The sequence below is a fragment of the Pan troglodytes genome, chromosome 8 (assembly GCF_028858775.2).
Source record: "Pan troglodytes isolate AG18354 chromosome 8, NHGRI_mPanTro3-v2.0_pri, whole genome shotgun sequence".
Lineage (NCBI taxonomy): Eukaryota > Metazoa > Chordata > Mammalia > Primates > Hominidae > Pan > Pan troglodytes.
In genome coordinates, this window is record NC_072406.2 from 127,327,453 (window position 1) to 127,343,616 (window position 16,164).

Here is a 16,164-nt window from a genome sequence, read left to right on the forward strand (position 1 = left end):
GCCTTCTGCTTCATATCCCTTCATCTGAAGAGCCTCATTTAGCATTTATTTTAGAGCAGCTCCACTGACTGTATAGATTATCTTAGTTTTTCTGCATCTGAGAACGTCTTTATTTCACAGTTATCCGTGTAGGATATTTCTGTTGCATATAGAATCCCGAGTTATAATTATTAGCACTTAAAAAATGTTGGGCCACTTCTTTCTGGCCTTTATGGTTTCTTATGATAAAACCATAGTCATTTAAATTGTTGTTCCCTTATATAATTTGTTATTTTTCTGTAGCAGCTTCCAAGATGATTTCTTCATTTTTATTTTTCAACAGTTTAATTGTTCCATGCTTGGTGTGGATTTTTTTGAAAATACCTTGTTTGTGATTTGCTCAGGTTCCTGAATCTTTAGGACTATTATTAACTACATCTTTTTGTTTTGTTTTTTCAAATGGTTGCTGTATTATTTACAATATACATCTTTAGCTTATCACATTCTACCTTTAATTATGTTATATCAGTTCATATATAGTGTCAGAACCTTTAAATAGTATACCTGATTTTTTAAATTGTTTCTCTTGAGCTAATATCATATCTATATAGGTTATAAAGAACACAATAAATTGTTCTAGTGTTTGTTTTTAACAGTAAATTATCATTTTAGAGAGATAAAAATGATAGATGATTTATATTTATCCACATATTAACTTTCTCCTATTCTCTTTATTCATCTGTATAAATCCAAATTCTGTATAATATTCTTTTTTAAATTATACTTTAAGTTCTAGGGTACATGTGCACAACGTGCAGGTTTGTTACATAGGTATACATGCACCATGTTGGTTTGCTGCACCCATCAACTCATCATTTACATTAGGTATTTCTCCTAATGATATCCCTTCTCCAGCCCCTCACCCCCCAACAGGTCCCAGTGTGTGTGATGTTCCCCACCCTGTGTCCATGTGTTCTCATTGTTTAACTCCCACCTATGAGTGAGAACATGTGGTGTTTGGTTTTCTGTCCTTATGATAGTTTGCTGAGAATGATGGTTTCCAGCTTCATCCATGTCCCTGCAAAGGACATGAACTCATCCTTTTTTATGGCTGGCTAGTATTCCATGGTGTATATGTGCCACATTTTCTTAATCCAGTCTATCATTGATGGACATGTGGGTTTGTTCCGAGTCTTTGCTATTGTGAATAGTGCCGCAATAAACATACATGTGCATGTGTCTTTATAGTAGCATGATTTATAATCCTTTGGGTATATACCGAGTAATGGGATGGCTGGGTCAAATGGTATTTCTAGTTCTAGATCCTTGAGGAATCACCACCCTGTCTTCCACAATGGTTGAACTAATTTACAATCCCACCAGCAGTGTAAAAGCATTCCTATTTCTCCACATCCTCTCCAGCACCTGTTGTTTCCTGACTTTTTAATGATCGCCGTTCTAACTGGCATGAGATGGTATCTCATTGTGGTTTTGATTTGCACTTCTCTGATGACCAGTGAGGATAAGCATTTTTTCATATGTCTGTTGGCAATAGCAGGTATAATTTTCATTCAGCCCAAGGAATTTTGTTGTCATCTCCTGTAGGGCAAATCTCTGATTTTTTTTTCTTTTAGTCTGGAAATTTTTGTTTCACTTTCATTTTTGAAAAAAAATTTGCTGAGTGTAGAATTCTATTTTGATAGTTTTCCTTTGTTTTTAACATAGAATTATGGGTTGGCAGTTCCTCCCCTTGCCCCCCCCCCCCACATTTTGCTAGCTTAAAAATATGACTCCACTGTCCTCTGACTTGCAAGTGGTTTCTGATGAAAAGACAGCTGTCATTCTTATCTTTGTTCTTCTGCTTTTTTGTCTTCATAACTTCATGAAATTCTTGGTGTGAGTTTCTTTATATTTACCACCCCCCCATCCCGATCCTGTGTGTATTTTGTTGCATTTCTCAGTTTTGTGGAATTACAGATTTTGTTAAATTTTGGAAATTATTTCTTCAAATAATATTTCTGTCCACCACATCACTATCACATATCTCAAACTCTTATCACTCTAGATTAGGCTGCTTGATATTGTTATCCAGGTTTTTCAATCTTTTTCATTTATGTGCTTCATTTTGGACAGTTTCTATTTCTTTATAAGTTCACTGTTCTTCTGTAATCTCTAATCTTGTGCTAATTCTGTTAAATGTATTTTTCATTTGAGGCATTCATTTATAGGCATTCTATTTCATTTATAGGCATTCTGTTTTAGTTTCTAAAATTTTTGCTATTACTCTTTATCATATTCATGTTTTCTGCAACATTATTAAACGTATTTGAGTATATTTCCAATCATTTTTTAAAACATTCTGTTCTACCACTTCTATGTTTTGTTTTATTTCTGGGTCTCTTTCTATTGGATGATTTTCTTTTTGTTATGAATTATATTTTCTTTGCCTTCTATACTTGTTAATTTTTTCATGTTTTAGGCATGTATATTTTAAACTTGTTGGCTATTAGATTTTGTTGTATTCCTTTAAGGGGTGTTGGACTTTGTGCTGACACACAGTTAAATTGCCTTTTACCAGTTTGAACATTCTGGGAGTTTGCTCCTTAGTCTTGTTAGAGTGGATCCAGAGCAACTTTCAGTTTATTGCTCATTTATTTTGGTACTACATCTCTTCTCAGGACTCTACCTAATGCCTCCTGTAGTACGAGGCCATTTTTCTATTGTTGCTTGGAGCACAAACTGTTCCCAGTGCTGTGTAAGACTCAAGAGGTGTTTACTAGTTTTTTCTTGGTCCTTTCCATAGCCTTAAGTAGTTTTCCCGTTTTGCACATGCAGATCGGTACTCAGCTAAAGACATGTGGGACTTTTCTGCACATCTCTGCGTTTTGTGTGTGTGCAAGCTGGTTTGATTTCTTTCTTTTTTTTATTATTATACTTTAAGTTCTAGGGTACGTGATTTCTTTAAACTCTAAACTTTGTTTTCTCAAGTTAGTGAGATCACCACTCTATTTGGGATCTCACTGAGTTTCTGTTCACCTTACAAGTAATCAGGGTAATTCATTATGAAATATAGTATTTCACTTAAAATACTACGAAAGCAAAAACTACTATAAAAGTAAAAAATAAAAATGACTCAAATATAACAAGAGTTCTTCATTAGGTCATGATGGAGTAATTTGGAAAGCATTTCCTGCCATAAACAACTCAAAAACCAGAAAAAATATATGAAAAATGCTTCACAGATGTTGGATAACAAGCAGAAGTAAAATATTTATTTCTCTTTAAAGAAAGAGAAATATTTATTTCACACTAAAAAGTTTATTTCTTTCTCTTTACTTCCTACATCTTGTGTCATGGCCAGGGTATTGCCTACAAGCAGTATGCTCTGGCAATCATAGAGCCTACACTTGTTTCTGTTTCTTTTAGAGTCATAGTCCTATGCTGTCACAGGATCACAGTGTAATGCTGCTTGGTATCTAGTAGTACCATAAAGCATTTTTTATGTTTTTTTTTTTTCTGGTTTCTGAGTTGTTTGTAGCAGGAAATGTTTTCTAAATTACTCCATCATGGCCTAATGAAGAACTCTTGGTATATTTGAGTCATTTTTGCTATTTACTTTTGCAGTATTATCCTGAGTTAGTTCATGTATACATGCATCTGTTTTCACCACTGTCTTTTCTCATTAATGACCTACTTTTGAACCAGTGGTTTACTTTTTTATAAATTGAGAATATGATAAAGCACACTACCAAATTGAAAAAAAATTCACGCATATGCAAATAACAACAGAGGATAAGAACATATGTTTTATGAGGTGATCTGTATGTTGTTATCTTGCATGTTTATTGAGACCAGTTGGTTCCTTAGAGCATATATACATTTCCAAATGCAAAACATAAGAAGAATATAATGAGAATGTGACTCAAATTAATCTTGCTTTTCAAATTTGTCTCCTGTGTGGGAAGACAATTGTTTCCTTTTAATTTTTCATCTGAAACTACTATACCACTTATGAATTCCTTGCCTGAACTGCTAGTGACTGAACCTAGAGAAACATTGAGGTAGTACAAGAACGCACATTTTGGTGTTAGACCTGTGTCTTCGCTCTTACAATTCCAAAGTTTTTTTTAAAAAGTTTATCAAGTAGTTAAGTGAAATACTGTATTTCATAATGAATTATGCTGATTACTGGTAGCTGATCACTAGTAGTAAACATTATATTTTTAAAATAAACTTTTTATTTTGAGATAAATGTAGTTACAGGTATATAATTGTAAGAAATAATGAGAGTGATTCTGTATACCCTTTACACAGTTTTCTCTCATAGAAACATCTTGCACAAATGTGTAACATCCTAAGTCTAGATACTGACATGGATATAATCCTATGATCTTACTTAGATATTCCCAGTTTTATTTGTATTCGTTTGTGTGTGTGTGTGCCTATTTCATTCTGTGCAGTTTTATCACACATGTTGATATATCTCCCACCACAGTTAAGATACAGAATAGTGCTTCACCCCAAAGATCCTTCTCATTGCCCCTTTAACCACACATACCTCCTTTCTACCCTGGCTCCTCACAACCACCAGTTTGTTCTCCATTTTATAATTTTGTGATTCCAAGAATGTTTTATATATGGATCATTTACATTTAAGGTAATTTTGATATATTAGTGACTAAGTCTGCTGTTTTATTATTTGTTTTCTGTTTTTTTCCTTTTCTTGTGCCTCTTTTTCTCTTTACTTGCTTCCTGTGGGTTATGTGAATAATTTTTAGGATTCCTTTTTGATGCACTTATATAGTGTTCTTAATAGTATCTCTTTGTATAATTTTGATAGTATCTTCTGTATAATTTTCTTAGTGGTTGGTCTGTGTGTTAAAATATATATATTTGACTTATCACAGTCTACTGGCATCAGTAATTTACCACCTCAGGTGAGATGTGGAAACCTTGCTTTCATTTACGTCACTTTACCTTTACTTTTCTCACTTATAAATATCATTATCTTGAGTATCGGATGGTGTTATAATTTTTTTCCATCATCATATATTATTTATAAACATTCATGAGAAGGATAATCTGTTGTTTGTATTCATGTTTCTGCTCTATTTGTTGTCCTGACTTCTTTTCTGATGCTCCAAGCTTCCTTCCTTTATCTTTCTGTTTGAAGAAGTTCCTTTAACCATTATTTAAAGAGACACCTGCTAATGACAAATTCTTTTATTTTTTTTAAATTTAAGAATTTTTTCCTTCTTAATTCCTGAAGGATAGTTTCACTGGAGGTACAATTCATACTTTACAGTTCTTTTTCTCTCCAGCATTTGAAAACAGTTGTGCTACTTCTTTTGGACCTCCATGGTTTCAGATGAGAAGTCCATTATTATTAAAATTATTGTTTTTCTAGGTAATTTGTCATTTCACTCTGGCTGCTTTCAAGGTTTTTTTCCTTGTCTTTAGTTTTTAGAAGTTTAATTATGAGGTGTCTTGGTATGGATATCTTTGGGTTTAACCTATTTAAGATTTACTTAGTTTCTTAAATCTGTAGGTTTATGTCTTTTACAAAATTTGGAAGTATTTGGCCATCATTTCTTTTTTTTTATTATACTTTAAGTTTTAGGGTACATGTGCACAATGTGCAGGTTTGTTACATATGTATACATGTGCCATGTTGGTGTGCTGCACCCATTAACTCATCATTTAACATTAGTTATATCTCCTAATGCTATCCCTCTCCCCTCCCCTCACCCACAACAGTCCCTGGTGTGTGATGTTCCCCTTCCTGTGTCTACGTGTTCTCATCGTTCAATTCCCACCTATGAGTTTAAAAACTTTGTAAGCCCCATTTCTTTTTCTTCTACTTTTGGGATTATGGTGCTACAAATGTTGGATCATTTGTTATTGTCCTAAGGGTCTCTGAGACTCTGTTCACTGTTTTCTCTATTTTTCATATTGGATAAATTTTATTTATTTATTTTTATTTTTAATTTTTTGTTTATTTTTATAATTTTAACTTTTGTTTTGTTTTGTTTTGTTTTGTTTTTTTGTTTTTTTAATTTTTTTTATTTTTTATTTATTTATTTTTTATTATACTTTAAGTTTTAGGGTACATGTGCACATTGTGCAGGTTAGTTACATATGTATACATGTGCCATGCTGGTGCGCTGCACCCACTAACTCGTCATCTAGCATTAGGTATATCTCCCAATGCTATCCCTCCCCCCTCCCCCCTCCCCACCACAGTCCCCAGAGTATGATATTCCCCTTCCTGTGTCCATGTGATCTCATTGTTCAATTCCCACCTATGAGTGAGAATATGCGGTGTTTGGTTTTTTGTTCTTGCGATAGTTTACTGAGAATGATGGTTTCCAATTTCATCCATGTCCCTACAAAGGATATGAACTCATCATTTTTTATGGCTGCATAGTATTCCATGGTGTATATGTGCCACATTTTCTTAATCCAGTCTATCATTGTTGGACATTTGGGTTGGTTCCAAGTCTTTGCTATTGTGAATAATGCCGCAATAAACATACGTGTGCATGTGTCTTTATAGCAGCATGATTTATAGTCATTTGGGTATATACCCAGTAATGGGATGGCAAAGCCGCTCAACTACATGGAAACTGAACAACCTGCTCCTGAATGACTGCTGGGTACATAACGAAATGAAGGCAGAAATAAAGATGTTCTTTGAAACCAACGAGAACAAAGACACAACATACCAGAATCTCTGGGACGCATTCAAAGCAGTGTGCAGAGGGAAATTTATAGCACTAAATGCCCGCAAGAGAAAGCAGGAAAGATCCAAAATTGACACCCTAACATCACAATTAAAAGAACTAGAAAAGCAAGAGCAAACACATTCAAAAGCTAGCAGAAGGCAAGAAATAACTAAAATCAGAGCAGAACTGAAGGAAATAGAGACACAAAAAACCCTTCAAAAAATTAATGAATCCAGGAGCTGGTTTTTTGAAAGGATCAACAAAATTGATAGACCACTAGCAAGACTAATAAAGAAAAAAAGAGAGAAGAATCAAATAGACGCAATAAAAAATGATAAAGGGGATATCACCACCGATCCCACAGAAATACAAACTACCATCAGAGAATACTACAAACACCTCTACGCAAATAAACTAGAAAATCTACAAGAAATGGATACATTCCTCGACACATACACTCTCCCAAGACTAAACCAGGAAGAAGTTGAATCTCTGAATAGACCAATAACAGGAGCTGAAATTGTGGCAATAATCAATAGTTTACCAACCAAAAAGAGTCCAGGACCAGATGGATTCACAGCCGAATTCTACCAGAGGTACAAGGAGGAACTGGTACCATTCCTTCTGAAACTATTCCAATCAATAGAAAAAGAGGGAATCCTCCCTAACTCATTTTATGAGGCCAGCATCATTCTGATACCAAAGCCTGGCAGAGACACAACCAAAAAAGAGAATTTTAGACCAATATCCTTGATGAACATTGATGCAAAAATCCTCAATAAAATACTGGCACACCGAATCCAGCAGCACATCAAAAAGCTTATCCACCATGATCAAGTGGGCTTCATCCCTGGGATGCAAGGCTGGTTCAACATGCGCAAATCAATAAATGTAATCCAGCATATAAACAGAGCCAAAGACAAAAACCACATGATTATCTCAATAGATGCAGAAAAAGCCTTTGACAAAATTCAACAACCCTTCATGCTAAAAACTCTCAATAAATTAGGTATTGATGGGACATATTTCAAAATAATAAGAGCTATCTATGACAAACCCACAGCCAATATCATACTGAATGGGCAAAACCTGGAAGCATTCCCTTTGAAAACTGGCACAAGACAGGGATGCCCTCTCTCACCGCTCCTATTCAACATAGTGTTGGAAGTTCTGGCCAGGGCAATCAGGCAGGAGAAGGAAATAAAGGGTATTCAATTAGGAAAAGAGGAAGTCAAATTGTCCCTGTTTGCAGACGACATGATTGTTTATCTAGAAAACCCCATCGTCTCAGCCCAAAATCTCCTTAAGCTGATAAGCAACTTCAGCAAAGTCTCAGGATACAAAATCAATGTACAAAAATCACAAGCATTCTTATACACCAACAACAGACAAACAGAGAGCCAAATCATGAGTGAACTCCCATTCACAATTGCTTCAAAGAGAATAAAATACCTAGGAATCCAACTTACAAGGGATGTGAAGCACCTCTTCAAGGAGAACTACAAACCACTGCTCAAGGAAATAAAAGAGGATACAAACAAATGGAAGAACATTCCTTGCTCATGGGCAGGAAGAATCAATATCGTGAAAATGGCCATACTGCCCAAGGTAATTTACAGATTCAATGCCATCCCCATCAAGCTACCAATGACTTTCTTCACAGAATTGGAAAAAACTACTTCAAAGTTCATATGGAACCAAAAGAGAGCCCGCATCGCCAAGTCAATCCTAAGCCAAAAGAACAAAGCTGGAGGCATCACACTACCTGACTTCAAACTATACTACAAGGCTACAGTAACCAAAACAGCATGGTACTGGTACCAAAACAGAAATATAGATCAATGGAACAGAACAGAGCCCTCAGAAATAACGCCGCTTACCTACAACTATCTGATCTTTGACAAACCTGAGAAAAACAAGCAATGGGGAAAGGATTCCCTATTTAATAAATGGTGCTGGGAAAACTGGTTAGCCATATGTAGAAAGCTGAAACTGGATCCCTTCCTTACACCTTATACAAAAATCAATTCAAGATGGATTAAAGATTTAAACGTTAGACCTAAAACCATAAAAACCCTAGAAGAAAACCTAGGCATTACCATTCAGGACATAGGCGTGGGCAAGGACTTCATGTCCAAAACACCAAAAGCAATGGCAACAAAAGACAAAATTGACAAATGGGATCTAATTAAACTAAAGAGCTTCTGCACAGCAAAAGAAACTACCATCAGAGTGAATAGGCAACCTACAACATGGGAGAAAATTTTCGCAACCTACTCATCTGACAAAGGGCTAATATCCAGAATCTACAGTGAACTCAAACAAATTTACAAGAAAAAAACAAACAACCCCATCAAAAAGTGGGCGAAGGACATGAACAGGCACTTCTCAAAAGAAGACATTTATGCAGCCAAAAAACACATGAAAAAATGCTCATCATCACTGGCCATCAGAGAAATGCAAATCAAAACCACTATGAGATATCATCTCACCCCAGTTAGAATGGCAATCATTAAAAAGTCAGGAAACAACAGGTGCTGGAGAGGATGTGGAGAAATAGGAACACTTTTACACTGTTGGTGGGACTGTAAACTAGTTCAACCATTGTGGAAGTCAGTGTGGCGATTCCTCAGGGATCTAGAACTAGAAATACCATTTGACCCAGCCATCCAATTTTAACTTTTATTTTAGATTCAGGGAGTGAATCTAAATGCAGGTTTGTTATGTGGCTATATTGCATGATGCTGAGCTTTGGAGTATGATTGATCTTGTCACACAGGTGTACTGAGCTCAGTACCCAATAGTTATTCACCCCTTGCCCCACTCCCTCTCTCTTGATAAATTTTGTTGTTCTGTCCTCAAGTTTAACAATTCTTTCCTTTGTCATTTCCACTCCGGTATTGAGCCTATCCCATTAGTTTTCATTTGTTATTGTAGTTTTTTTTAAACTTTTTTTTTTTGCTGAGATATTTTTGTTTGTTTCAAGATAATTTGTAATAGTAGTGAGGTTGCAGAGAAAAAGGAATGCTTATACACTGTTGGTGGGAGTGTAAGTTAGTTCAACCATTGTGGAAGACACTGTGGTATTTCTCAAAGACCTAAAGATGGAAATACCATTCAACTCAGCAATCCCATTACTAGGTATATATGCAAAGAAATATATTAATAAATTATTCTATTATAAAGACACATGCACACGTATGTTCATTGCCAGCACTATTCACAATAGCAAAGAATCAACCTAAATGCCCATCAATGATAGACTGAATAAAGAAAATGTCGTACATATACACCGTGGAATATTATGCAGCCACGAAAAAGAATGAGATAATGTCTTTTGCAGGGACATGGTTGGAGCTGCAGGCCATTGTCCTTCACAGATTAACACAGGAACAGAAAACCAAATACTGCATGTTCTCACTTATAAGTGGGAGCTAAATGATGAGAACACATGGACACATAGAGGGAAAAAATGCACACTGGGGCCTGTTGGAGGTGAATTGTGGAAGGAGGGAGAGGATCCGGAAAGTAACTAATGGGTACTAGGCTTAATACTTGGGTGATGAAATAATCTATACAACAAACCCCCGTGACATAGATTTACCGATGTAACAAACCTGCACTTGTACCCCAAAACTTATAATAAAAGTTAAAAATAGTTATAGTTACATGTTGGAGTATTTTTATCATGGCTACTTTAAAATTCTTTTTAGATAATTTTAACATCTGATCCATTCATCTCAGTGTTAGTATTACTTGATTGTCTCTTCTCATTCAAGTCATGATTTTTCTTGTTGTTGGTATGACAGGGAGTTTTTGATCATATCTTTACATTTTGGGTTTCATAGTGGGAGTCTCTGGGTCCTATTTTAAATCTTTTATCTTAGCAGGTAGTCACCTAGTTTGGGTTTTGCATTCAGGTCTTGTGGTGAGATCTCTCTTTGCAGTCTTAGGCCTTGTGGGGAAGGGGAGTGCTTTCCCTGCATATTTACTGTAAGTAGTATTTGGCAGATCCCTTTTGCTAGGGCTGCCAGGGTCATCTGGTTTTGTCCATTGGACTCGTGTTCAGTTTGGCTAAGGAATAAGCCTACCCAAGTAACCTTTTGTTCTAAGGATGGGGGTTGAGAAGTGCTGGGCCTCAGTAACCTTCTTCTGTTGGGTGAGTGAGTGTCATGAGACACACATTCTCCAGTCCCTAGCCAGTCTGCCTTCGTCTTTACACTTTAGATTTTTTCTTTGGTTGTCTCTTACACAGTTTCTAAGGTCTGTGGGGGGAGCAGGGAAAAATCAGTCTACACTATCTTGTTCCACTTATTAACTTTTAAACTTTTGATGTGTTATTCAATTTTTCTAGCTTTGAATTTCCTAATTTGTAAAGAAGAGATAGCAATAATATAACCCTCCAAAGATTATTATTAAATGAGATAATGAGATAGTTACTGAGAACTGTGCTCTATTAGAGAATGATGCTGCTGTTGATTGCAAGGTTGTTTATTGCACCATTGTTTCTAAGGGCAAATTGAAACCCAAATGAGTAACAAAGTAGAGTTATTTAAATAAATTGTATATTATTAACACAATGAAATTTAGCTCTTAAAAAAGTAATAAATGGGACACAGAATGATGCCCCAAATGTCTTGTTAAGTGAAACAGTAGTTGCAACATAGTATTTTTTAGTACAAATATGTACACACACACACACACACATATATATAAACATATCTATCTAAAAAACATGTACATGTGTTTTATGTATACGAAAATATTCAGAACTGTAGTTTGAAAATAGTCTGTATGTAACAAATTGTGAAATGTACCTCTAGGTAGTGGGCTGGGGGAAAGGGTAACTTCTACATTTTATACCTCTTAATTCAATATTTTTTGGTAAGGATCAAGTTTATCTTTATTAAAAGGAAATGAATAAAACTATGAAAATCTTTTAGTTCAAATTTATATATATATAGTTAAGTGGTTAAAGAGTATTAATCAAATTATTTCTGATAAGTTGTCTTTTACTTCATTTTTTGGAAATTACCTCCAAAATGTAATGCCTGTTAGTTACATATGAGTTCCGCAAAGTTTCTTAACATAGGTTAAGTACCAGTGGCTTGGATGACTTTTTTGGATATTTCTATTTTTTATGATCATTGTAGAATCATTTTCTTTACTACCTTAGAATTTTGTAAATGCAAAGAGTTTTTAAGCATTATCATTTTCTATTAGTTGAGTTGGGTATTTTCAATGAGCTGACTAGGATGCCACATTTTAGGTGGCTGGTTAGAGGAATGATGGAGATGTGATCTATATGCATATTTAAAAACAAATGACAGATTTTTATATAGCTGCTTTTTATAATAAATTTTCTAAGGCCAAGAAATTGTGGGTTTTTCGTATGCATTTCTTAAAAGCATCCCTTGCATATGATTGGTGTTTTTATTAGTGAAACTGCATTGGGAAATGAATCTCTTGTAGATACAGCAAGCAGAGTGGGATTTTAATATCAGAAATTAGTACAAAAGTGTTAGAAGGACTAGAGATACCAAAGGGAAGGGATCACGCAGAAATCCAGAAGTGCTACATACCTAGGCTGGAGCCTATGATCACATTTGCCACTGAGCAACTAAACATACCAGTTTTGCTACTGAGCAGGGAATACCTATTAAGCCAGCACTGCCATTACCTACTGTAATTGCCTTCCTCTGCAATACAAAGGACTTTATAAAAAGGAAAGTGGGGCTTATAACCAACAAATAAAGGACCAGCACAGTACTAAAAATGTGTTCAATTAATTTTAGATTTCTAAGGGTAGGGATCATATCATTTTATCTTTATAATGTCAGTGACTAACTGTCACATAGTAGGCTCTCAAAATATTTGTTAAAATTTTTTTTCAGAGCTATTTATGTAATATAAGAATAAAGTTTTCCTTTTTCTCTTGCAAACACACAAAATGTTCTTTTTAGTATTTCAGAGTTTAACTTCATCTATGGAAAGACCAGTGTTACTCAACTTCAATCCCAGCACCTAACCTGGCACATACTTAATAAGTGTTTCGTGATTAAATTAATATTAGATATACGATGTTTACTCATAAAAATATGTCATTAGAATTAACTTGTTGGTATTTTTGGTGATATATTAGTTATATTTTAAACTACTACTTGAAATTTATAATGTATTTTCTTTCTGTTACAGCATCAAACACTTGGCTTGTTCCAGAAACTAAAGGAGCTATTGTACAAGGTGGATATGGCCATACTAGTGTGTATGATGAAATAACAAAGTCCATTTATGTTCATGGAGGGTATAAAGCATTGCCAGGCAACAAATATGGATTGGTTGATGATCTTTATAAATATGAAGTTAACACTAAGACTTGGTGAGTACACAAAATAACACATTTTCTATGTTGCCATTATTATTGTAAATGATTGACTTTAAAATGGTTTCTGACATAGAAATACTTACTTTATATGCATTCATTGTAAATGCTGATATCGTCTTAATTTCAGATGAGTAATTTTGTTTACCAGTATGACTTCGATATCATCTGTTCAGGGATTTGTTCTTCTTTGCACTCACATTTTATTGTCATCTGTAAATTTTAAAAAGCATTTATTTAGTTTCATCATCTAACTTCCTGTGAAATACAGAGCTTGTGGCATTTAGGTAAATTTTCACCTTTTGTTGTTATAAACAATGCTACACTGCACTTCTTGCACTGATCTTTTCATGTACATATTTAAGAGTTGCTCTAGGGTGCATACTTAAAAGTGAGATTTTTGTATCTGAGAGTATTTATATCCTCAACTTTATTACATGTTGCCGAAGTGCTTTTCAAGTCACTGTGGTAATGTGTATATACTTCCACCAACAGGGTATGTGTCCCTGATCCTTCATGTTCTCACCAACACTTGAAAATTGTGAGAATTTTTACTTTTGCCAAGGTGATGGGTGTGAATAGTATTTTAATGTGCATTTTCCTGATTAGTATTGTAAACATCTTCTTATGTGTTGATTTCCTATTGTTTCCTGTTTAGTGAATTGCCTACTCATATCCATAATATTCTCTTTATGTTTGAAATATTATTAATTAATTTTTCATTTATTGATTTTTTTGGTTATAGAAGTTTTAAAATAAAATTTTTGTTCTACTAATTTTTCTTTGTAAAATCTGGGAAATGACTTTTTTTTCTTTTAAGACAGTATACATTCTTTTAAACTTCTAGCATTAAGTTACTTTATGTGATCAAAGGAAATACACAGGTTTCCATCAAATCACGATTTGTTCTACCCTCTTCACTTTCATACATATATCCTAATTTCTGCTTTTTAAAAAAATATAGAATTATAACACCTTTTTTCTTTTGGTAATTTTGATAATTCTTATTTTTAGTCTAATAAAATGTAGTTCTATTATTTATATTTTTATATTCATTTTTATTTTGTATAACTCATAAATAACATCTTCTGTACATTTAATATTTGTAAATTTTTCTCTGACATTTTGCTATGTTAGCAAGTGGAATTGTGGTATAGTGATGAAGGTACTATCAGTCTGTTTCACATTTTAAACATGTATTTAATTTAATTTAATTTATTTATTTGAGACGGAGTTTTACTCTTATTGCCCAGGCTGGAGTGCAGTGGCACGATCTCAGCTCACTGCCACCTCCACCTCCCAAGTTCAAGTGATTCCACTGCCTCAGCATCCTGAGTAGCTGGGATTACATGCACACACCACCATGCCTGGCTAATTTTTTATTTTTAGTACAGATGGGGTTTCACTATGTTGGTAAGCCTGGTCTTGAACTCCTGACCTCAGGTGATCCACCCACCTTGACCTCCCAAAGTGCTGGGATTATAGGTGTGAGCAACTGTGCCTGGCCCTAAAAATATATTTTCAATGCTGTGTCATACCAAAAGGGAAGAATAACTTCTGTATGAAGGAGGCAGTATAGTTCACAGTAATAATAATGGGTATAGCAATGCTCAGGTAAGAAGAATCTTAATGAAAGTGAATGGATAAGAGAGCAGAATTGGATATTATTTGTGTAAAGTCAAAATGAGAGATTCAGTTGTTGCTCACTACTTGAATAAAATTTTGTTAAGTTTTCCATGGTTTTCTACCTGAAAACTTTACATAGTGAAAGTTTTGCCCAGATGAATATTATTGTCAGCCCTGGCAATTTTAGTATGTGCACAAATGGCACTGGATATTTATATGTAAAACAATTTACTAAAATAATTTGTAAATTATTTTAAACACCTCATTACAAATATGTTGTAGATGTATGATGCTTTAATATTTTAATGGGTCTTAAATTTCTTTAAACACACACAGTTATCAGTGAGCACTAATTGATTTTTTCATTATCCTTAAAGTTTGTAGTATTCTTTAAGCTTAGATCTTTTTTAGCATATTTGTCAAGTTTGCTATTATATATGGATTATGTCAGTGGTCCCCAACCTTTTGGGCACCAGGTACTGGTTTTGTGGAGACAGTTTTTCCATGGACCCAGGGAGGGGAGATGGTTTTGGAATGATTGAAGTGCATTATATTTATTGTGCACTTTATTTCTATTATTTTTATTACATTATAATATATAATGAAACAATTATACAACTCACCATAATGTAGAATAAGTGAGAATCCTGGGCTTGTTTTCCTGGAACTAGATGGTCCCATTCTGGGGGTGATGGGAGACAGTGACACCAAAAGTGTTTTGCCTATGTTCAGTCTACTCCATAATCTCATTTTGGTTGCTGTCACTGCAGAAAACTCTGCTCCACGAAGACAGGATGCTGGAAATAGAAGCAGGCTTTTTGGTGCTTTTGTGGCAATCTCAGAATATTCTGCCTTGACTTTAATTCACAATGTATAGTGATTTGAAGTTGTCTTAAACATACTTTTAAGGCTACTGTCATTTGCGATCTCATGCAGTTGATCCTCTTCTAGCATGGACAAAGTTGATTCACCTGGCTTACTCGCAAATGGGTGGCAGATCCATTCCTTCCCAGTTTGGGGTCTTTTTGAAGTTGGGAAGTAATGCTGAAATTCTTTTGTAAGCTGTAATAGTTGTTCATGCACCAGCTGGGAGAAAGATGGTGCTGGGAGAAAAAATCTCTTCTAATGTTTGAAACATGTCAGAAATTCGAGAGTTTACTTGTCGCCCCCATAATTCCAGTTTGGCATTGAATGCAGCCACTTTACCTGCCAACTTGAATGCAGTTGTTATTCTCTCCTGAAGTGACAGAATGAGTTTCTTGAGCAGGTTGAATATGTCACACAAGTAAGCAAGTTTTGCGACCCATTCTGTGTCACTGAAATGTGCTGCCAGTGGTGACTGTTTTTCTAAAAGAAATCTCTGCAGTAGCCCTTGTAAGTTGAAAACTCTGACCAGTGACCCACCTTTAGAAAGCCCTCTCACTTCTGTGTATAAAAGAAGACATGCGGCCA

The 16,164-nt window shown here is 34.8% G+C and overlaps 1 protein-coding gene across 11 annotated transcripts in view; it reads left to right on the forward strand.

The window, feature by feature from the left end:
* ATRNL1 (attractin like 1) overlaps positions 1-16,164 on the forward strand; it is an 853,639-nt gene that overhangs the window by 109,662 nt on the left and 727,813 nt on the right. For all 11 annotated transcript variants that reach the window (XR_010147020.1, XM_016919435.4, XM_016919433.4 and 8 more), the window contains exon 9: positions 12,900-13,083. Coding sequence is in view for 10 of the 11 variants with exons in the window: in XM_016919435.4 (XP_016774924.3) it covers positions 12,900-13,083 (184 nt within the window). In the remaining variant the exon portion in view is untranslated. The remainder of the gene's footprint in view (positions 1-12,899; positions 13,084-16,164) is intronic.